The sequence below is a fragment of the Eschscholzia californica genome, unplaced genomic scaffold, assembly GCF_041429995.1.
Source record: "Eschscholzia californica isolate CP2 unplaced genomic scaffold, dmEscCali1.0.p SCAF_1, whole genome shotgun sequence".
Taxonomy (NCBI): domain Eukaryota; kingdom Viridiplantae; phylum Streptophyta; class Magnoliopsida; order Ranunculales; family Papaveraceae; genus Eschscholzia; species Eschscholzia californica.
This window is the reverse complement of record NW_028238198.1, coordinates 20,384,056-20,407,056: the sequence shown is the minus strand read 5'-3', so window position 1 is coordinate 20,407,056 and position 23,001 is coordinate 20,384,056. Positions and strand designations below refer to the sequence as shown.

General features: G+C 36.4%; 2 protein-coding genes across 2 annotated transcripts; both read left to right on the top strand.

Annotated features, from left to right (window-relative positions):
- The first annotated feature begins 804 nt into the window (after window positions 1–804).
- LOC147565009 (uncharacterized) lies at window positions 805–12,905 on the top strand. The gene is made up of 4 exons (XM_086643559.1): window positions 805–2,010; window positions 2,509–4,485; window positions 8,233–8,332; window positions 12,730–12,905. Exons 1-4 carry the CDS (start codon window positions 805–807, stop codon window positions 12,903–12,905), a joined length of 3,459 nt encoding a protein of 1,152 aa, XP_086499685.1.
- A 7,008-nt stretch (window positions 12,906–19,913) lies between these two features.
- Window positions 19,914–21,719, top strand: LOC147565008 (uncharacterized). Its single transcript, XM_086643459.1, has 4 exons — window positions 19,914–20,069; window positions 20,215–20,308; window positions 20,781–21,107; window positions 21,556–21,719. Exons 1-4 carry the CDS (start codon window positions 19,914–19,916, stop codon window positions 21,717–21,719), a joined length of 741 nt encoding a protein of 246 aa, XP_086499585.1.
- The last annotated feature ends 1,282 nt before the right edge of the window (window positions 21,720–23,001 follow it).

The following is a 23,001-nucleotide window of genomic DNA, read 5'->3' as shown; positions in this document are numbered from 1 at the left end:
TTCTGTACTTTTGATTTCTCAGTTGTTAGTTATTAAGTTATGATGATAGATGGTGAATGTTAATTTTCTTTACTGGTATCTTAGCTATCTTTCTATTATAGTCTGTTTTAATTCGTATTATAATCCCTCATAGTTTCTTGGCTCTCTCTGAATATACTTTTACCCTTCTGGTTCCATTAAAGGAGGGGGTTAGATCTTCCTTTCTGTTAGAAGATTAGAACAATAACAGCACTTTCAACAAATAAGATTAGAACAATTACAGACCTAGACGAAAGTTCTCTTAGATTTCAAACTATAGAGCTTTTTCGTTTGGTTTTTTCCTTGGGTGCCCTTAGACTAGAGGTTTCAGCTCCCTTATAGCCAGTGCCTCTGCTTTAGTAATAGAGTATTCTGTCCTCAATTCTAATTAGATAGGTGCCTTTAGCATTTACCGAGATACTGTTTTGGGGGCACTCTTTACTTCTCCTGAGGAGACTAGGACAGGTAGTAGTGGAGATTCATACCTTGGCCGAAGAGTGCAACCTGAGTGCGAAGAATCCTGGTTATCATTTTCTAGCTTAGGGTTAAACCTTAGTAGACATGGCTCAGAACAAGGGGCCCACCATCCTTAGCTGGAATGTGAGAGGCATCTCGTCTTTTAATACTAGAAAACACTTAATGAACCTCATTAATAAATATAACCCTGAAATAATCTTTTTAGCCGAAACTAAAACTAAATCGTACAACATAAATAAATATATTAAGATTAATAAACATTATGACCATCATTATGTGGAGCCTATTAATAAATCCGGGGGACTAGCCATGTATTGGAAGCATAATCTTAACATTAAGATCCTTTTCTCAGATAATAACATGATTCATGTTGATAACCATAACACCATAAACAATTCACATCATATTATTACTGGATTTTATGGGTGCCCGTACCACAAAAATAAACTTAAACCTTGGAAAAAATTAGAGGAACATAGAGTGAACAGTGATGACCCTTGGATTGTCATAGGTGACCTTAATATCATTCTAGATAATCAGGACAAATTAGTTGGTAATGATATTTCTAACTCTCATACCCCTAAAGTAATATCTATCATTAATCAACTTCAACTACTTGACATGGGTTTTAAAGGAAACCCCTACACTTGGAATAATAGACAATACGGCGATAATCTGATTCAGGAGAGACTAGATAGAGCATTAGCTAATCTGCCTTGGCTTCATCACAATAAGCGTTCTAGTATTTCCCATCTTGACTCGGTAGGTTCTGACCACCTACCTATCCTCTTGTCAGATTCTGAGACGATACATGATAAACCCAAACCGTTTAAATTTCTTCGAACCTGGATGTCTCACCCTGAGTGTTATGAATTTATTTCGAATAAATGGACTAATAAGAGGAATATTCAAGTCTCACTCAAAAACCTTAGTAGACATTTAACTAACTGGAACAAAACGGTGTTTGGAAACATTGAGAACAACATTAAAGATATCATTAGCAAGTTAAACAACACTAATAATAAAAATGATTACAATATTTTAAATGTTCAATTAGAAGAATTGTACAGATACCAAGAAACTCTATGGAAAGAAAAGTCGAGGAACAACTTTCTGACAGTAGGAGACAAGAACACCAAATTCTTTCACTCCCAGGCCATTCAGCGTAATAGGACCAATAAAATAATAGCTATTAAAGATACCAACGGGAACTGGCAGGAGGATTTGGAAGAAATCCAATCTGTTTTCACTTCGCATTTGCTTAACATTAGTACTTCGAATGGATACAACCCTAACCCTAATATTCTCAACCTCTTCCATAGCACTATCACTATGGACCAAAATCAAGACCTGGTGAAAATCCCGGATAATGAAGAGATCAATAGTGCCATTAAGAGTCTTAAAAAAGAAGCGGCACCTGGCCCAGATGGATATCCGCCCTTCTTTTGTCAAGCTAATTGGGATACAGTTAGCCCCAACACTTACAAACTAGTTCAAGACTTTTTCATTTCTGCTGTACTCCCTCAGGACACTAACCACACCCACATCTGTCTTATCCCCAAAACTAAAACACCACAAACATCAGCAGACTACAGGCCTATTAGTCTCTTAAATACCACCTATAAAATCATCACTATAATTTTAGCGAACAGATTTAAATCTTCCCTTATTAATATCATTTCCCCTTTCCAAGCGGCCTATATCCCTGGTAGACAAATCACAGATAATGTTATTATGGGTCAGGAAATTATCCACTCTTTCAAATCGATGAAAGGAGCGACGGGCTATTTTGGTCTGAAGCTCGATATGTCAAAAGCATTTGACAGGATAGAATGGAATTTCCTAACAGATATCATGTCCAAGCTAGGATATTCAGAACAATGGATTAAAATGATATACCACTGTATCTCTACCTCCTCGATGGCTGTCCTGGTTAATGGGCGTCCGGGGCCCACTTTCTTTCCCTCTAGGGGAATATGACAAGGAGACCCGCTTTCTCCGTTTTTGTTTAAGGTAGCTATGGAAGGTCTTAGTCGGATGCTACAAGAGGAGCAAAATGGAGACAATTTCAAGGGCTTCCCGACTAATAACCCTAATCTCAATATCTCTCATCTGCTCTTTGCAGATGACTGCATTATTTTTGGGCGCAACTCCTTGGACAATATTCATACTCTCAGAAACACCCTTACCAATTTCTGTAGTGCTTCCGGGCAGATGATAAATTACTCTAAATCTAATATTTTCTACTCCAAGAATTCCCATCCGAAATTCAAGCGTCTCATCATGCGTTCCCTCAAGGTCAAATATGCAGCAGCCTCGGAGAAATACTTAGGAGCGCAACTTTTTATCGGGGCTAATAAAAAGAAAATTTTCAATGATATTCTTAATAAGATTAAAATGAAACTAGAGAGCTGGAATCATAATTTCCTCTCTCAAGCTGGGCGCACTATAGTCATCTCGGCCATAGCTGCTGCCGTACCCCGATACCAAATGCAATGCTTTGCCCTTCCCAAAGGCATATGCAAGAGCATTTCGGCTTTACAAAAGTCGTTCTGGTGGGGTAAGTCTAAAGGCATTTGTACCATAGCTTGGTCCACCATTTGCCGCCCTAAGTTTATGGGAGGTCTGGGTATTCACTCTCCAGAATTGGATAACCAGGCCTTGCTAAGTAAACTAGCTTGGAGGATTAAATCGGAACCTTCGGCTAAATGGGTTCAGCTGCTTAAAGCGAAATATTTCAATAATTCTGATAATCCAGTCCCAGCGAAATCAAATCATTCATGGATCTGGAAGAATATTAGCAAACATCTTAACATTATTGACAATAATACCATTTGGGAAGTGCACAATGGTGAACAGATAAATATTTGGAAAGATAACTGGATCCCCACGCTTCCACCACTCCCAAACAATAACCATAATCCTAATGTCACTCTAGTTTCCCATCTGATTGATCAAGGTCAATGGAACGAGACTATTCTTCACAATGAATTCGATACAGAGACAAAAAAATTGATTCTATCTATCCCTATTTCGATGGATAGCGAAGACCAAAGAAAATGGACTCTTACCAAGTCAGGAAAATTTACGGTTAAATCCATGTACCAACACCTATGCATTAGCATGAACTCTTCAAACCCTCAATCGCCTAATTGGAATTTTATCTGGACTATCCCGGTAGTCCCCAGAGTAAAAATATTCTTATGGAAAATCTGTGTCTTGGCCTTACCGGTTAAAGGCAGAATAGGTAAATACATAAACAATGACCTGAACTGTATTAAATGTAACGTGATTGAAACCATAGAACATGCCTTACTCCACTGCCCGTTGGCAAGAAATATATGGTTCTATTTTAATATATTAGCGGATAAAATCAACTCAGTTAGAGATTGGATTTTCTCCTGGGAACTTGAATCCCAGGATTCTCAAACTTTGAATAACATCCATTACGGTACAATTCTTTGGAACATTTGGAAAACGCGATGCGATCACTGCTTCCAGCACGAAATTAACACTATAGACAAAACAATTTCGATGATTACAACTTTCCCACAAAATCCTATAAACAATAAAATGAACCCAAAGATGCACCAAGACAAATGGTATCCTCCAGAATCGTCGTTTCTGAAAATAAACGTGGATGCATCTTTTAAAGACATTCACTCGGAGACAGGAATCAGTTTAATCATACATGACAGAGAGGCTAAATTGATAGAAGCTCAAGCTACAACAGTTAGGAGTAGAAACCCGGAAGAAGGTGAAGCCATGGCTATTCTTAATGGCATGAAATGGGCAGAATTTCATAAATACAACAGAATCATCATTGAAAGTGACAATCAAAACCTTATTAAACATCTGCAGAATGGTAAACATGAAACTCAATGGCAATCGCAAATGCATATTAAAAAGATACAGGAAATAAAAAGGAGGCTTGACAATGTTAAATTCGCTTATACGAGAAGGAACTTCAACGTAGCAGCTGACAAGATGGCAAAATGGGCGAGAAAGAAGAAGAGAACTAAAGTTTGGAAGAATGTACCTTATTTTCTTTTAAAGTTGTACTGTAATGGAATCCTTATTTCGTGATAATATATTATATCTACTTCAACAAAAAAAAAATAGCCTTATTATAAAGTCTTCTCTTTCTTCCCTTCAATTTCTTATAAAAAAGATTCAATCATTTTTTTTATTTTCTTTTTGTTAAACTTCTTTGCGCTTTCTTCATAATTAACGGTTTTTAATCCGTTATTGGAAGAAATACTTCAATTTGTCTTTAAATATCAAATATGTAATTCTTGTCTTTATGGGAGAGGTTAAAGCGTGATTTGACAAACAAAAATAGATGAACTTTTGTGTATAGTAGAAAAATAAATTTTCAGAAATACATTCGACAAAACTAATACTTATAAGTTATAGCAACATAAAAAAATAGTTACTCATAACTAAGAAAAAGAAGTCAAAAAGTTAGTTTGACAACATTATTTACTTTCCTATACTTTTTATAACGACTTCGAAAATTGTTTTTCTCCAAAATCGTTCTTTTATTCTCAAAAATCGATGTTCTCAGAAAATCGTTCTTTTATTCTCAAAAATCGATTTTCTCACGAAAATCGTTGAAAAACGGTGTTCGAAAAAAAAAGACGGGAAAGAAAGGTTTTCGTAAAAACAACAACTTATTCTTAAACACCAATTATTTTATAAAAAAATTATGTTTTTACAGAATGTTTTTTTTTTTACTTTAAGAAATATTCTCTTGCCAACAAAGGGTTATTGGAGTGGTAAGAGATTTAGTCTTCCACTTTAGAAGTCAAGGGTTCGAGGCGCGATGACAATCCAAAAAAAGAAAAATTTTCTTAATAAGAGAGAGAAAGAAAAAGCAAGAGAACCAAAAGAAAACGAGGAGTCACCGAAAAAAAATAACTTGTCGTAATTTCAGATGGCGGGTAGATAAACTGAGATGGTGGACGGTTGAAATGGATTTGGATTTCTTTTTTTGTAAGGGTCAGTGATAAATCACTAAACATATAGCTTTGTCTATCAATAATTTATTACTCCCTCCGTCCCATATTGAATGAGCTAATTTCTATTTTGGGTTGTCCCATTTTAGTGTCCTGTTTCTAAAAATAAAGAAAAGAACTTTTCGCTCTTTCTAACAATACCCATTACTATCAATTTAATGACAACTTTATTTAAAAATAAAAGTAAATTCAACTTTTTCATTGTAAATTACAAAAGTTAATGAGGTTACAATTGGAAAATCATGTTATTTTTTAAAGTCAAACTCCAATTAATGATGTTCCCTTAAAAAGTTGGGTTTTCAAAATAGGTCATTCTTTTTGGGACTGAGGGAGTAGTTTAGTATAATCCATGGAAGAGAGATTTGCTGTTTCACCCCCTTTCGTATGATTGACTTGTTGTTTGGACTCTCTTTTTTTAGTGTTGCATTTTAGATTCACTTTTTCAAAACAAAAGTTAAACATATATAACCGTTCAAAAACACATGCGAGATGAAAATACGATTTTACCCTAACCAGATGAAAATACGGTTTTACCCCCGATTTATTAACCCAACTTAACCCAAAATACCATTTCTTTTCCTTCAACTATTAACCACCTAAACAGGGACGTGGCTGAGATTTTGAGGGCCCTGTGCCAAATTTCAAAGAGACCCCATATAGAATAAACAAAACTAAGAAAATCTCACTAAATAATTGGTAAAAATGATGTTAAATTGATAATCCGTACAAGCCGAAAATATATTGAACTTAAAAATAAAAACTAATATAAAATAAACAAAAAACACTACAACCTTTGCATTTTTAGACAATCTAAAATAATTTTCATTTGAAATTTTTTTCTCCTTGCATTTTTTGAAGCAAAATCATCTATTAAATCTTCGTAATCAAACTGATCTAAAAATTCACTTTCGTTGGTGAGAAGAGCCAATCCATTTAGTCCCTGTGACGTAGTCGATCTCAAGTATGATTTCAAAATTAGGACTCATTTGTCAACAAAACATAATATATGTTGTTTACGGTGTAAAAAAAGTTAAGATAATTTTAAATAAGTGAATAATCAATAACATAAACTTAGAAAAAAATTAATGAAATTGGAGAAAAAATAAGTAGAAAACATTACTGGAAAGTTGAAAATCTCGGAGATGACGTTGTCTTCTAGTTTCTCTCTATATAGTGAACTTTGTAAATTTAAATTTGGTATAGATATTGTGTAATACCATTGAAGAGAAATTTTTTTTAAAAAGAAACTGAAAACAAGAATAAGTCTGAAATTGAAATAGAAGTTAGCAGATCTATTGTTATTTATAAACGTTAATTGCGCGAGAGAGAGAATTAGAGAGAAACTCAAAAAAAATTAGGGTTTTTTGGGCTTACCCCCTCAAAACTAATCATTAATTGAGTTTACCCCTTCAGTAATTAGTAATTGAGGTTACCCCCTTGAATTTAGTGTTTTTAGCAAAACTGCTAAGGACATGTTTGGTATGGGACGATAAAATCGCAAATTACAACCAAAATCAATCTTTACAAATCTTATTACCGACCAAATCAAACAATAAAAGTAAGGTGGAATAACTACGAGGAATCATATTGAAGGATAATTGTTCTTGGTAATCATATTTGTTTCACGTACACCAAACACAACCTTTGTGTTTTTGTCAAAAATAGTAAACCTAAGGGGGTAAACTCAATTTCCCATTATTGAGGGGGGTAAACTCAATTACCAATTACTGATGAGGGGGTAAGTTCAAAAAACCCAAAAATTTAAAACCCTAGTTAATTGGCCAGTAACTCCCTAGACAAAGTCTGAACAATAGTACCGTTCTCTTTTTTGCATAGAGTAATAGGCTAATACGATAAAAACAGCTTGAAGAGAGGGATGCATTAAAGTCCCATTTCACTTTCTTTGCCCGCAGGTCCCATACAAAGTACAAGAACAACTTTCTTTTTTCTATTTTTTTTTTAAGAGAATGGTTTGTTTGGTGAGTTTAATACTATAAAACTTTGCATATTTGTTGTAACTAATGGACAATATAAATGGCCCCTGGGTAAAGGTGGGCCCTGTGCCACCGCATCGGTGGCACCCCTTTACCCACGGCTCTGCACCTAAATCATTCTAAACTATCTCTCTCCAAAATTCCTCACTTTCTCTCTCTAAACTCCTTCCCGAACTCATCACCGTAGGTCCATAACAATAAGAACAATTTTTTTAACATAGATATGAAGAAGACTAGAAAATTTGGGATAAGAATCATCTTCTTCTATACTTCTCCTAATCATTCAAACAAATTCTCATCATCATCTTCTTCATCACCATTTCAATCTCCACCAAGAACAACTGTAAGAAATAGAGAAATGTATTGCTTTGTATTGATTTCCTAGATATTACATAAGATCCTTATAAAGATTAGTACAAGAAAGAAGTTTTATCAATTGGAGAATGTGGTACTATGTATTCTAACATTCATATATTCTAACATTCTCCCTCAAACTAATGACTTTTGCTAGTGAAAAATTCATGAGTTTGCTAAACAAATTGTAGATGTTGGACTTGATTTGATCATGAAGGCATCATTGTGAGGTTGCTAAGTTGTTGATTTTGTTGTTGTCGATTTTGTTGTTGTTATTGTTGTTGTTGTTGTTGATTTTGTTGTTGTTGTTGATTTTGTTGTTCTTTTCTCTATTGGAAGTCTATTTGAAGAAAAGTTGGCTCCATTGCCAGGTTTTGTTGGCTCCATTGCCAGGTTGGCCCCATTGTCAGGTATTGTTGGCTACATTTCCAGGTATTGTTGGCTCCATTGCCAGGTTGGCCACATTGCCATGTATGTTCTCTATTTAAAGAGAATTGTGTTCTCTATTTAAAGAGAAGTTAGACAACTGTACTCCCTTGATGTTTTTCATAGCCCTCACACATGATTATTACTCCATCATCAATGCTATAGAAAGCAACCCCTTGGTCTTGTGATTTTATACTTTTTGAAACACTAGCAATCACCATTCTTGAACTTTCCCACTTCAACTTTTCTTTATAATCTTCTCTTATCTCCTCTTCATTTGAACTTATGCAAACTAAGGAACAATAGTGAGAGTTCTCAACTAAGAAGTATGAGGAAGTCAACTAAGAGAATAACTCTTTTGCCATAAAAGAACCCACAAACATGTTTTCAAAACATCAAAAGAAAACCTCTTTGAGAATAAGCAAGATTTCTTTGATGCATTCTATCAAACACTTGATGTGCATCATATTGTAATCAAGATTTTGGACAACTATAAGTATAGCTTCAAGATAAAATTGGGGTATATAACTACCCTAATGGAAACATCCATGAATTCTTTTCCCCCTCTCTAATAGCTTTCCAATTTCTCTCAAAATAGAACTTCATGGACCATTGATACACATAGATTTGATGTTGTGGAGAACTTGATATTTGAAATGCTTGAGATCATTGAAGAGTATATCATGTGATTTCTTCAACAAATCACTCTTGTTTGGATCTTTCATCTTCTTGTTAATCTTCATCATCTTCAAATACTATTGTAAGAAAAGTATTGAAGAATGATTAGATTTCAACAATAGAAGAGAACTACTCTTTATTGGAAAAAAAAACACTAAACTTGAAGCATAAAAGCTAATAACCGATAAAAGTCCGGCGGACGGTAGTCATTAATGGGACTACCGCCGCCGGCTAGCGGAAGACTATAAACGACTAACCCAAGAAAGAAACTTAGAAGCTCTTATACCATGTAAGAAATAGAGAAATGTATTGCTTTGTATTGATTTCCTAGCTATTACATAAAATCCTTATAAAGACTAGTACAAGAAAGAGGTTTTATCAATTGGACAATGTGGTACAATGTATTGTAACATTCATATCTTCTAACAACAACTCCTTCAACTCTTCTTCACACATTTTCTAAATCAATAATGAAAGAAAACATTAAAATGGCTGAAATCATGATCAATAAATGAAATTCAGATACTTGTTCTAGTTTTGAAAAACTTCTTTATTTCATGATAATGGTCAAGACTCAAGAATATAAAAAATTTCTTAAATTTGGTAAAGATTTACAAAGAGCTAAGCTTTTCTTTATCTCTCCTGAACATTTGAGTTCTTCTTTATTAGTTCGATCTTAAAAGCTTATGCAAATCGCCATGAAAAGACTCCAGAAAGAATTTACCAGATCTTAAAGACGAATCTTATCTTGATCAATAATTAATTTGCGGTATATTATCTCACGTTCCAGACAAATTGAGTGGCAATATTTCTGATTTTGAAGACGAAACGGGCAATCCGGCTAGTGATTCAAATTACTGAATTTGAACAAATCGCGATAATCACCATAAACGATCAAAGATCTCTTTCTGAATGTATCATTTCTTCTTGTTCTCTCTCTACATTTCTCAAACAGAAACAATAGCTGCACACATTTGAGATGATTTTGAAATTGATAATGAGTAATTTCTAGAGAAGTTGAAACAATTAGCCGTAATATATTTTTGTGTGTTGCGAAAATTTGATGGAGTATAACTAGGGGGTGCAAAGTGCAATATTAATTATATAAGGGTAAACTGGGAATTTTTTAAAGTATGATTTTAGAGACAAAATATTCTTGGGTGATTCCGTCAAAAAGGAGTCCAAAGTTCAACATTGGATTCCGTCAAATATTCTTGTTGCGAAAATATTCTTGGGTGCTTCTAAAGGCACCGGGCCAAAAGGCTGTTAGCATCCAAAATTTTTATTGACTCGAGTTAATGGCCATTGACCAGAGCTCTCTATAAGCACCGGCTTTTAATGTGGGTGACGTCCACCTTCGTTTGCTTCTTCCATCTTCTTCTTCCAAAATAAAAAGGAATCCCAATTAATTTCTCTTCCAAAACAAAACCCTAGAAAAGAGTGCAACATTCTCCGGCGACGACAATGGCACAGACACCTACCGGCGACGGCACCCACAACAAAATAAAAATAGCTAAGTTTAGTTAATTTTTCCCCTTAACAAATGGTGCAAGCGAGCAAAGCAGTAGTACTGTATAGTAGCATCCTAAAATAATAGTAATAGTTTTTATTGGCACCTTACTTTGTGATCATAGCCAGCAAAATGGGGGATACCTCCATAAAAGTAAAGTGAAAATGGGTAATCAAACAACATTATGATGTAGATTGTTGCGGAAGCGTAAAAGTAATGGAATCCACCATTATTAATAAACTAAGCTAACGAAATAAAACTGATAAAATAACGATAAACAATAAACTTGATTAATAATAAACTTGGTTGATAATATTCTCTGATCTGGTTAACAAAGACAGACTAGACTTCTCTTATATAGAGATTGTACTTTCCTAGACAAACTCAAATAAGGAAATAAGATAACTACTAATAATACTTTCCTTGATTGCTAAGACTCATAATTATGGAAACCCTAAATACTTAATTATAGAAACTACGCTAATGTAGCTTCTTGACCGTGAGGCCCACTATCACCATGGCCGTGAGGCCCAATAGGAAGATGGTCTCCATCATACTCCCCCGCTGCGGAACAACTTGCCCCCAAGTTGGTGTTGTCATAAAGCGGATCGTCCAAGTAATGAGGATATATATCAGCGATGTTGAAGGTAACTTCGGCGACGAGTTTGAAGGCAATCCTTAGTTCCCACTTTTCACGAAAATTGCCGAAAATCCGAAGAAGAAAAATATTGACAATATCACCTATTATAATGTGAAACATATATTGCCAAGATACTCGCAAAAGCAATACCAACGTAGATACGTCTAGTAAATTGCGACATCGCCCGTCGTCTTTTAGTTTGACGAAAGAGGTCACATATACAACCTGTCTTGTTCTTGGAAAAACAATGGATGGCCATGAAGAATGGTTTGTATGATTCTTTGAAGTTGAAAACCATGAAGAAATCAATGGAGGAGAAAGTATTTTATGATTCGACACAACTAATTCGTCTCTCGGAATCATATATGGATCAAACAACTTATTCGAGCTTGTGTTAGTCAGTTGAATTTCTTCTTCTTGATCTGTCTCATTGAAATTTTCTTCCTCCATTATTGAAAAACTAGGATTTTTTTTATCAAAAATCTCTCCTTCAATAATATTGACCATGGTAGTCGAAGGACTTTCAGATAATAATTTGTTCGATTGGATATGAGATTCTATAAAAGATAAGTATTCATGTAAAGGGAGAAAAGCATATCGAAAAATACTTTTCACTTTATTCCAATCATCTACGAACGATTTTCCTTCATTAACGAGTCTCCATTGCATCTCGTTGAATTTTTCATACACTCTTGTAGACAAGTGTTGTTCAAGAATAAAAACCTTATCTTCATCACGAACCTCTTGATTTATAAACCAATCTTCCATCTGTTGAATCCAAAAATCTATATGATATTGATAATCAAACATAGGAATTTTGGAATCAACATTAATTTTGTTTTGATCTTTTCGATCAACATAGAGTTGTTGTGCATCTCTTAAAGGATCCCAACCTAAACGCGGAAGATTATTCCAACATTCAAGATGAGAATTATTTAAAAAAAAATTATTTGTTCCCAGATCCTTAAAGCTCTGAATACCAGCTGATGTAGATTGTTGCGGAAGCGTAAAAGTAATGGAATCCACCATTATTAATAAACTAAACTAACGAAATAAAACTGATAAAATAACGATAAACAATAAACTTGATTAATAATAAACTTGGTTGATAATATTCTCTGATCTGGTTAACAAAGACAGACTAGACTTCTCTTATATAGAGATTGTACTTTCCTAGATAAACTCAAATAAGGAAATAAGATAACTACTAATAATACTTTCCTTGATTGCTAAGACTCATAATTATGGAAACCCTAAATACTTAATTATAGAAACTACGCTAATGTAGCTTCTTGACCGTGAGGCCCACTATCACCATGGCCGTGAGGCCCAATAGGAAGATGGTCTCCATCACATTATTTACACGAAACAGAGAAGAAGAATATCCCTTTCCTCTGCTCTTCTAAATCCTCTTCTTCTTTTCCTTCTCCTCTCCCTAATTATTAATTTTATTCAAACACTCTTCTCATCTCTCTCTCTACTAGATCTACCATTCTTCTTCCTCTCTATATATTTCTAGAGAGAGAAAGTAGATAGAGATAGAGAGAGAAGCAGAGCTAAAGAACGATAATGGAATTACTTCAAATTTTTTTCTGATTGTTGTTATTTCTCTAGGTTTGGCTTTCTTGATCGCCAAGATTGTTTCTTTTAATAGTGGCAACAACGAAGAACATGATGCACTATTAAGGTCAGATATGAAACTGAAGAAGAAGAAAGATATTAATGAATATGATGGAGTTGTGATTGAAGAAGTGAAAAGTTTTGTCGGTTTGCTTAGAAAGAGAGTTTGAAATTGGGATTTCTGGTTGGTTTTGTGAGAGATGGATGGAGGGGTTAGGGTTAACTGAAAAGGGCCAGTGCCTACATAGTTGGATGGTGCTAATAGGGAAGAAGTGGTTGGGCCTGGTGCTAACAGAGATAGATGCTAACAATTTTTTGGCCCTGTGCCTTTAGAAGCACCCAAGTCAATTATATGAAAGGAGGTCCAAACAACAAATCTCCTTTTATGTAAATATTCAAGTACAAATATGTAAATAGCTAGCTCTGTAAATAGGTCTGCGTATCTCTGTAAATATCAGGGAGATAAAATGTTGAGAGACAAAGATAAAGAGGGAGTGCGTGTAATTATTACATTTCGGCGCAAACACCATCTCGTCTCAAAATGGTATATCTTCGTCTTTTACATGATCAAATGCCCCGGACGATTTTGTGCTTTTCTAGTATGGATGGTGGGCCCGTTTGGTACTGTATATGGCCGCAGCTTTGGGGAATAAAGAAAATTCTCCGGGGAATAAAGACATGTTCATTTTCAGTCCAAAAAAGAGTTCTTTTGATTTATGCCCCTAAATCTTCATCTCCTTCTCTCATCCTTTCTCTTTTGCTCGTCCTCTCCTTCAACTTATAAACCCTAGTTGAAAATAACGGCGGAACCAAATAAAAGATCTAGGACTAGTTTTAATTGAAGAAGCCAAAATAACCCCAGACCCAAGAAGCTCAAACAACCCTCTACTGCAATTCATAAGATAACATCAAAATACATATATTAGATCATGCTATCTAAATATGAACTACTAGAAATTAAAGAAAGAAAGGGTGAAATTTTGCAAAACCTAAAGCAGAAGAAGCAAAAAATCCAGAAGGGTTTCTTAACAAATCTCAACTAGAATTTAGAAGTAGTTAATATATACATACATAGACAAAAAAGAACTGGATCTGGTAAGTAAAACCTAGATATCCCAGAAACCCTAATTTTATTCAATTGAATCTTCCTTTCGAACCAATAACCTAAATCTTCGAATTGTTAATGATAAAATTTAGTCGGATCCATAAGCTATAACAACAGAATCACCACACTCAAAATCAAACAAGACTATAGGAGTTAAGATTTGATCCAAACCACCATAGTTACAACACTTAAACTAATGAAAGTTACTTTCAATGATATGAATTTGGTTCTTGGATCTGTGGAGGATCGAGCAAAGGAGTTAATACGAGAATTACAAAACATATGTGTAGCCCAATGGTCGATTATGTTAAAGAGTTTAAAATGAGAGAGATAGAGAGGACGAGCTAGAGAGAGAGGATGAGAGAAGGAGATGAAGATTTAGGGGCAGAAATAAAAAAACTCTTTTTTGGATTGAAAATGAATATGTCTTTATTCCCCCGAGAACTTTCTTTATTCCCCAAAGCCGCGGCCTTATATATCCTCTTCTTCTAATTAACGGTCTATTTATCTCGACCCTAGCCCTTATTCAACTTCTTTTATCTATAGCCTTATTATTAGGTTTCCTCTTTCTCCCTTTCGTTCCATATAAAAAGAAAAATCTCCAATCCTTTTTTTTAAGTTCTTCGTGTTTTTTTTGGGAGTTACTGTTTTTAATCGATTATTGGAAAAAATACTTTAATTTTTCTTTAAATGTTTTACATATAAGTCATGGTTTTACGGAAAGGACTAAGTGTACAAATGATCTTTAACTTAATTTATGATATGGTGTTTCACACATGATTCTAATCAAACTATGAAATTTTTTATCTTTTAGTGAATGTGAGTCATCAAGTTATAAATTAAGTCAATTTTTTTCGATGATATATCTTTGTAATTGAGTTTGATAAAGTGTTGTAAGCGTATACGTAGTGTTAACTGTCACAATTTTATTTATTTTGAGTGTTACTTGTAAGCCATTTTATACGGTTAACAATTTGGACGGATCAATCTATGAAGGTTTTAAGTTTGTTCATGTCTGTTCAATATCAGAGTAGCCAGTCTGATGTAGTGTGGACTAATCAGTCCAAGACAATGCCAAAACACATGGATTCTTATTAGTTCGACATCTTTATGATGGATAATCCATTTATTATCGGTAATACATTTATTATCGGTAATACTAAAACATACTGAATTCTTTTGAAGGGGACGATTTTGTATGGTCTTGAATAGTCCAGTTCGTATCTCTATTAATGACTCTCCCTCTACCTCAAGTCCCACACCCATCGAAATCTAGCTCTCCAATTGGGATACATTATGCTATCTAATACAATTTGGGCCAATTGGGTATTGGAAAATTGGAAAGGGAGAAGTCAATGGTTGCAAAATTAATTTGGAGATTTTCCACTCATCCAAATTAGGGGTGAACATCTGTTGGATAACCGACTTTTTGAGCCTATCCATAGTCTAATCCAAAGGGTTCGTTTATTCTAAATTTCAATCCGAACCAATCCGTTCATGGTTTGGTTCGGTTATTGAACCGAACCAAAGGTAAAAAAAATTCAAAAACAAACTTTCGATTTTTCAACTTTAAAACAAGCTACAATTATATTTCGAACGTGCTAAAAAATAGTATTATCTCACAAACCCTTAAGTCTACATGTACGTGATTAATCCGACATAGTTTATCAACATTCGAGGAAAAGAAAAAAAATGATAAACAATTGAATCATATATTCTCACATATATAATATATAGAAAGTAATAATAAATGGTTTGGTTCGGTTTCTTCGGTTATCCGTCAAACAAATCCATAGACCGAACCAAACCACCCAGTTTTCATATTTTAGTATCCAAACCAATCCGGATAACCATTGGATCGGTGTCTAAACCGTCCAAATCTGTTTGGATCGGATTGGTTTGGTCGGTTCGGATACTAAATGAACACCCCTAATCCAAATGGTGATTGGGTCGTCCGTTTACTCAAGGCTAAATAAAGGTTATTTCCTGTTCAGTCCCCTAGTTTGTGATTATTTTTCCATCTAGTCCTCTATTTTATACTAAATTACAGATAGTCTATTTTTGTATTATCCCACTAGAATGTCATCTACTTCTAATAGGTCATAAAATAAAGACTGGATGGATCTTTGAAACATTACAATTAAGGGGTGGCTTTATTTCCTTTCAAATCCTAGAGCTATCCCCTTAGTCTCGAACAAAAAAGATGTCGAAAAAAGGGGTTTCCTTGCGGTCACGGTCAGTCGACTGAGAGAGGAGTGGAGCCAATATGTTAATACGTCACAAAAGTTTAATGGCTCATAATTATAGCTAGTTCAACCAATATTTCAGCCATAACTGAAAATGGCTTATAAAGTTTTTTTTTCTTATTATTAATACGGGAAAAATAGATTTTTAAAGAGAAAAAAAGACTGAAAATGCGTAAAAAAAACGCTTCGGCGAAGTCAATCTCCAGAGTTGATTCCAAAGAAAATGATAGGGAGGATAATAAGACAGAAGCCATTTCTTTTTCTCTACTTTTTCGATCCATTGTTGTTGTTATAAGCTTCTTTGTTGGGTTTGTATCATGGTTGGGCCCATTTGGGTGATTCCTTTGTTGGGCCCATTACCATCTTATAATTAATTGAGAGTGAGCCTCACTCACTTACCACTAGTCAAGACTATTTGTTTTCTAATTGGCACATGGGTGGGGTCCACCTCTAGAGGGAAGATGACATTCAAAGTTTTCTTTATCTAGACAATTAGTGTCCCACATCTTCCAACTAGTGAAACTAAAGGTGCTTTATAATAAGTTGTTTGACAACTCATTGTAAAGCACATGGTGGAGTAGAGAAGGCTCCCACGCACGCGCGCACACATGTGAGGCATTTGGGCATTTAACTATATGGGCTCTATGGCTATTTGCGCTATTAGGGTTATTTGGGCTTATGGGCCTTTGGGTCGTGGCCCGTGAGCCCGGGTGCTTGGGAGCTTATAGTGAAAAGACTCTTTTGCCACGAAAAGTAGTTTCACTTAAACTCGGATTTGACTAAATCCGTGGGATTAACCTAATCAGTATCTGAGTATATCTCTAACTGATCTCGTAGGGTTAATCACGTTAGTTTCCGAGTTTATCTCCAACTCTCTTAACTTCTCTACCACGTTTCCTAGGCGGTTAGGGTTTTCTCAGAGGCTATATATACTGGCCGAAATCAAGAGAGAAAAGACACAACTCAATTTCGGTTTTCTTGATCTATCTGTCTATTCAAGCTTCGAGTTCTGCAATCTCCATTACTATCTCTGTCAATGCAGACAGAGGCGGTAAGCTGTGGTCAATCTTTAGGGAGTGAACGGAAACAGTAATTTGCACCAAGGTTACTCCGGAATCACTTTCAAGGCAGTGGCCTCCATACCACGACACAGCGAAGAAAGTTATTATTGTTCGATATATCCATTGATCTTTCCAATATTTCCAACAATTTGAAAGTGATTTTCTGATCAATGGATGCTGTTAATCTCAAAACCCTACCTGATATGTCAAAGATGATTCCTCTTGATGGAACCAACTACAAGAGGTGGTCACAGAAGCTGCTTATCTTCTTCGAACAACTCGAAGTTGATTATATTCTGTTCGAAGATTTATCCACTGGTTCTTCAATCAACATCGATATTACCCCTGTTAAGGATAAGTCTTCTACTTCGAATGATGATGTTGTCAAACAACAGAAAGACAACAAAATCGTTCGAGGACATCTGCTGAATCATATGGACAACAAGTTATTCGACTTGTTTGTCAACTACAAATCTGCTAAGGATATCTGGGATACCCTTCAAAAGAAATATGAAGTTGATGATGCTGGAAGGAAGAAGTACATCGTGGGAAAGTGGTTACAGTTTTAAATCAACGATGACTCTTTAATCATGGAGCGGGTTCATGTCTATGAGAACCTGGTTGCTGAAATACTTGCTGAAGGCATGAAGATGTGCGAAATCCTTCAAGCCAATGTTCTGCTGGAGAAGTTTACTCAATCCTGGAGTGACTACCAAACCATCTGAAGCACAAGAAGCAGGACATGTCCCTTCAGGAGCTGATCAGTCATATGAGGACTGAAGAGGCAAATTGCCTCAACGATAAGTTTGCTAACCTTTCTTTGAATTCTTCTACTGCTAACTTGGTTGAATTTGTTCCCTTTGGAAACAAAGACAGGTCAAAAACTAATAAGAAGAAGAAGTCTGGAAAGAGTAAGATAAAAGGAGTCAAGTCCAACTCAAAGATCCAGAAATCGAAGGGTCTCTAATATGTCTGTGGAAAATCAGGACATACGATATACCAGTGCAACCAGAGGAAGGACCAACGCTCAAACGTTGTTGTACTGAAAATTGTTGAACTTGAAGAGATCATTGGTGCAGTAGCCGAGACTTATCTGGTGGAAAGCAAACATGAATGGGTGCTAGACACAGGAGCTTCCAGGCATATGTGTGCAAACAGAGAGATGTTTCAGACCTTCCAGGAGATGAACGATGGATCCAGTGTCTTTATGGGCAACTCTGCAAAGGCTGGAATCATGGGCAAAGGAAATGTTCTTCTGAAACTCACCTCTAGAAAGAATCTGTCTCTGTACGATGTTCTCTATGTGCTCATCCTAAGGAGGAATCTGATCTCGGGATCTCTTCTCAACAAAGCTGGTTTAAAATTAGTCTTTGAATCTGATAAAATTGTAATCTCTAAGAATGGGGTCTTTGTTGGGAAGGGATATCTGAGTGGGGGGCTTTTTGTAGTGAACGTCGATTCAGAAATTAATAATAATTCTAGTTCTGCTTATATCGTTGAGTCTTCTGATTTATGGCATGGTATTAGGACACGTTAATTACGCTTCTATTAAGAAACTTAAGGAGAATGGAATCATTAGTGCAGACGATCTTGATGATCACACTAGATATCCCATATGTGTAGAAGCTAGACATGCGAAACTGTCCTTTAAGAATGTCACAAACAGAACGACATAACTTTTAGAACTAGTACACTCAGACTTCGCTGACTTCAAAAACCTAGCTAGTAGAGGAGGTATGAGATACTACATTACCTTCATAGATGACTACTCTAGATATACGAAAGTTTACCTCCTGAGGTCTAAGGTTGAAGCTGAAGAAGCTTTTCTGAATTATAAGGCAAAAATAGAAAACAACCTAGATAGGAAAATAAAGAGGTTTAGGTCTGACAGGGGAGGAGAGTATAACTCTAACACCCTTAAATCCTTCTGTGAGAAACATGGAATCATCCATGAATTTAGTGTTCCTTATACGCCACAAAAGAATGGTGTGGCTGAGAGGAAAAACAGAACACTCAAAAACATGATAAACGCCATGCTTCTAAGCTCAGGCTTACCCGATGAACTGTGGGGGGAGGCGATCTTATCTGCCTGTCACATACTCAACAGAGTACCTCACAAAGGGTTAGACAAAACACCTTACGAATTATGGAAAGGTTATGCACCTAATCTGAAATTCCTAAGGGTGTGGGGGTGTCTGGCCAAAGTGGGTATACCTGACTTTAGGAAAGTCAGTGTTGGACCAAAGACAGTCGATTCTGTTTTTATTGGTTATGCTCAAAACAGTGCAGTATATAGATTCATGTTATTAGAAGATGAAACAATAATAGAATCTAGAGATGCTGAATTCTTTGAGCATGAGTTTCCTTTGAAACTACCTGTTGAAAATATTCTCATGAATGATTCGTCACTTACTAACTTACCCATACATGAAGAAGTGCCTAATAGTATGCTCCCATCTAGTTCTACCACTGATAGTGTAGAAGATGGAACACAACTTAAGAAAAGTAAGAGACGTAGGATAGAGAAAACCTTTAGTCTCGATTTCATTACTGCTTTTCTATCTGAAGGTGTAGACTGGCTTAATGATAAGTTTGTATCTAGTTTCTTAATTGAGACTGATCTAAAGACTTATCATGAAGCCATAACTTCAGTAGATGCAAGCTTATGGAAAGAGGCCATAAAAACTAGTCAATCATACGTGGGAGCTGGCTGACTTACCTAAAGGGTGTAAACCCATTAGCAGTAAGTGGATCTTTAAAAAAAAGATGAGGTCAGATGGGACCATAGATAAGTATAAAGTCAGACTGGTGATCAGAGACTTTACACAGAGAGGGGGACTTGACTACTTTGACACTTACTCTCCAGTGACTAAAATCACCACAATTAGGTCTCTTATTTCTTTGGCTGCCATGCATGACTTGGTAATACATCAAATGGATGTTAAAGCAGCCTTCCTGAATGGAGATCTAGACGAGGAGATTTATATGTCTCAACCAAAAGGGCTTGTAATCTCTGGTCAGGAGAGCAAGGTATGTAGACTGAAGACCCCTCTATGGTCTAAAACAGACACCTAAGAAATGGTATGAGAAATTCGATGATACCATGTTGAGCAATGACTTCACTGTGAATAACTTAGACTCATGTGTATATTCTAAACAGTGTAAGTCTAGATATGCCATCATATGTCTGTATGTTGATGACATGCTCATCTTTGGTGTCAATGAAGATGATGTGAATGAGGTAAAGACCTTTCTGTCATCTAAGTTTGAGATGAAGGACTTGGGAGAGGCAGATGTCATACTAGGAGTCAAAATTAAGAGAACCCCAGAAGGCATCTCTCTAAGTCAACCTCATTATGTTGAAAAGATACTGAGAAAGTTCAACTTCTATGATGTGAATCCTGTGAGTACCCCCTATGACCCTAGCACAACTCTAGTGAAGAATGAAAGAGTAAGTGTCTCGCAATCTGAGTATGCTAAATCATAGGAAGTGTGATGTTTCGATGAATCACACTAGACCCAACATTGCCTTTGCAGTAAACAGACTCAGTAGATACACACATAACCCTCGTAAGGAACACTGGAGTGTACTTCATCTTCTGCTTAAGTATTTAAGAGGCTTAATTGATCTAGGCTTGCATTATGGAAAGTTCTCAGCAGTGCTGGAAGGCTACTGTGTTGCTAACTGGGTCACTGACAATGATGAAGTCAGTTCAACCAGTGGTTATGTTTTTGTGTTGTGTGGAGGTGTTGTGTCATGGAAGTCTTCCAAACAGACGTGCATAGCACGTTCCACTATGGAGTCTGAGTTTATCGCTCTTGAGCTGGCGATTCAGGAAGCAGAGTGGTTGAGGAGTCTCTTGGGAGACATACCACAGTGGGGAAGGGAAACTACACCGATTTTCCTTCACTGTGACTCACAGGCTGCCATTGCAATTGCAAAGAATAATGTATTCAATGGCAAGAAGTGACACATCAGGATAAGGCATGCTGAAGTAAAGCATATGCTGAAAAATGGTGTAATAGCCTTGGATTATGTGAGGTCGGAACAGAATCTGGCAGACCCACTTACCAAAGGCTTAACAAGGAGACTGGTTCTCGAGACGTCTAGGGGAATGGGGCTGAAGCCCCTGCGCTGATTCTCCATTCCCATGACGTGGGGCGGAGCCAGCTAGAGTAGAACTAGCAAAGCTCCATTGAGGGGTCAGAGTTTGACCTAAGGATGAGCCTAAGGCTCTTAATGTATTCATAGCCCTTTGTGGTGGTTTTAATGAGACGAACTTGATGAATGCGCCGACTAATGAATGTGTTCATAACCTGTATGGCGATCCTATTGAGACAGACTCGATGGGCACTTGTTGCCAATAATGTGAGGATGAACTTGTAAAAGTTCTTAATGCATTTATAGCCCTTTGCGGTGGTCCTATTGAGACGGACTTGATGAATGCACCGATAGCTAATATATCCATTACCGTAATGGTGGTCCTATTGAGACAAACTATATGGTGTACAGCTGCTGATGATGATGAGGATGAACTTGTCAAAGTTCTTAATGATTTCGGACCCGAGTAAGGGGTCAATGTCTATGCTGATGTAGACTCAAGGAGATCACCTACGTGAGCCCGAGGGTGGAAGGCCGCCCTCTATAGAAGACATACAACAGTCTTCTTAAAAACTCACCAGTCCTAAGGTATGTTCATGGCTTACTTAATGAACATGAACGAATCGCGGAGAACACAGAACTCATCGGGTATCGTATGTGTTGTGGGGGTCTCAACCAAAAATCTCCAAGTTCAAGAGTAATTTCACTTGGTTGCTTTATTTTTTGTTTGCCTCACTCCACTATGTGTCAATTCAAATCGAAAGATATTGAACACTTAAGTACAAGTCCCACTTCCAGTTTAGCAGTCAGAGGTCTTTAATAGCCATCTTGTGGGGGATTATTGGGTTTGTATCATGGTTGGGCCCACTTGGGTGATTCCTTTGTTGGGTCCATTACCATCTTATAATTAATTGAGAGTGAGCCTCACCCACTTACCACTAGTCAAGACTATTTGTCTTCTAGTTGGCACATGGGCGGAGTCCACCTCTAAAGGGAAGATGGCATTCAAAGTTTTCTTTCTTTAGACAATTAATGTCCCACATCTTCCAACTAGTGAATCTAAAGGTGTTTTATAATAAGTTGCTTGACAACTCATTGTAAAGCACATGGGGAGTAGAGAAGGCTCCCATACGCGCGCGCACACATGTGAGGCATTTGAGCTTTTAACTATATGGGCCCTTTGGCTATTTGGCTATTTGGGCTATTGGGGCTTATGGCCTTATGGGCCGTGAGCCCGTGTGCCAGGGTGCCCGGGTGCTTGGGTGCTTGGGAGCTTATAGTGAAAAGACTCTTTTGCCACGAAGAGTAGTTTCACTTAAACTCGGATCTGACTAAGTCGGTGGGATTAACCTAATCAGTATCCGAGTATATCACTAACTGATCTCGTAGGGTTAATCACGTTAGTTTCCAAGTTTATCTCCAACTCTCTTAACTTCTCTACCACGTTTCCTAGGCGGTTAGGGTTTTTCAGAGGCTATATATACTGGCTGAAATCAAGAGAGAAAAGAGACAACTCAATTTCGGCTTTCTTCCTCTCTCTGTCTGTTCAAGCTTCGAGTTCTTCAATCTCCATTACTATCTCTATCAGTGCAGACAGAGGCGGTAAGCTGTGGTCAATCCTTGTGGAGTGAACGGAAACAGTAATTTTCACCAAGGTTACTCCGTAATCACTTTCAAGACAGTGGCCTCCATACCACGACACAGCGAAGAAAGTTATTACTGTTCGATATATCCATTGATCTTTCCAATATT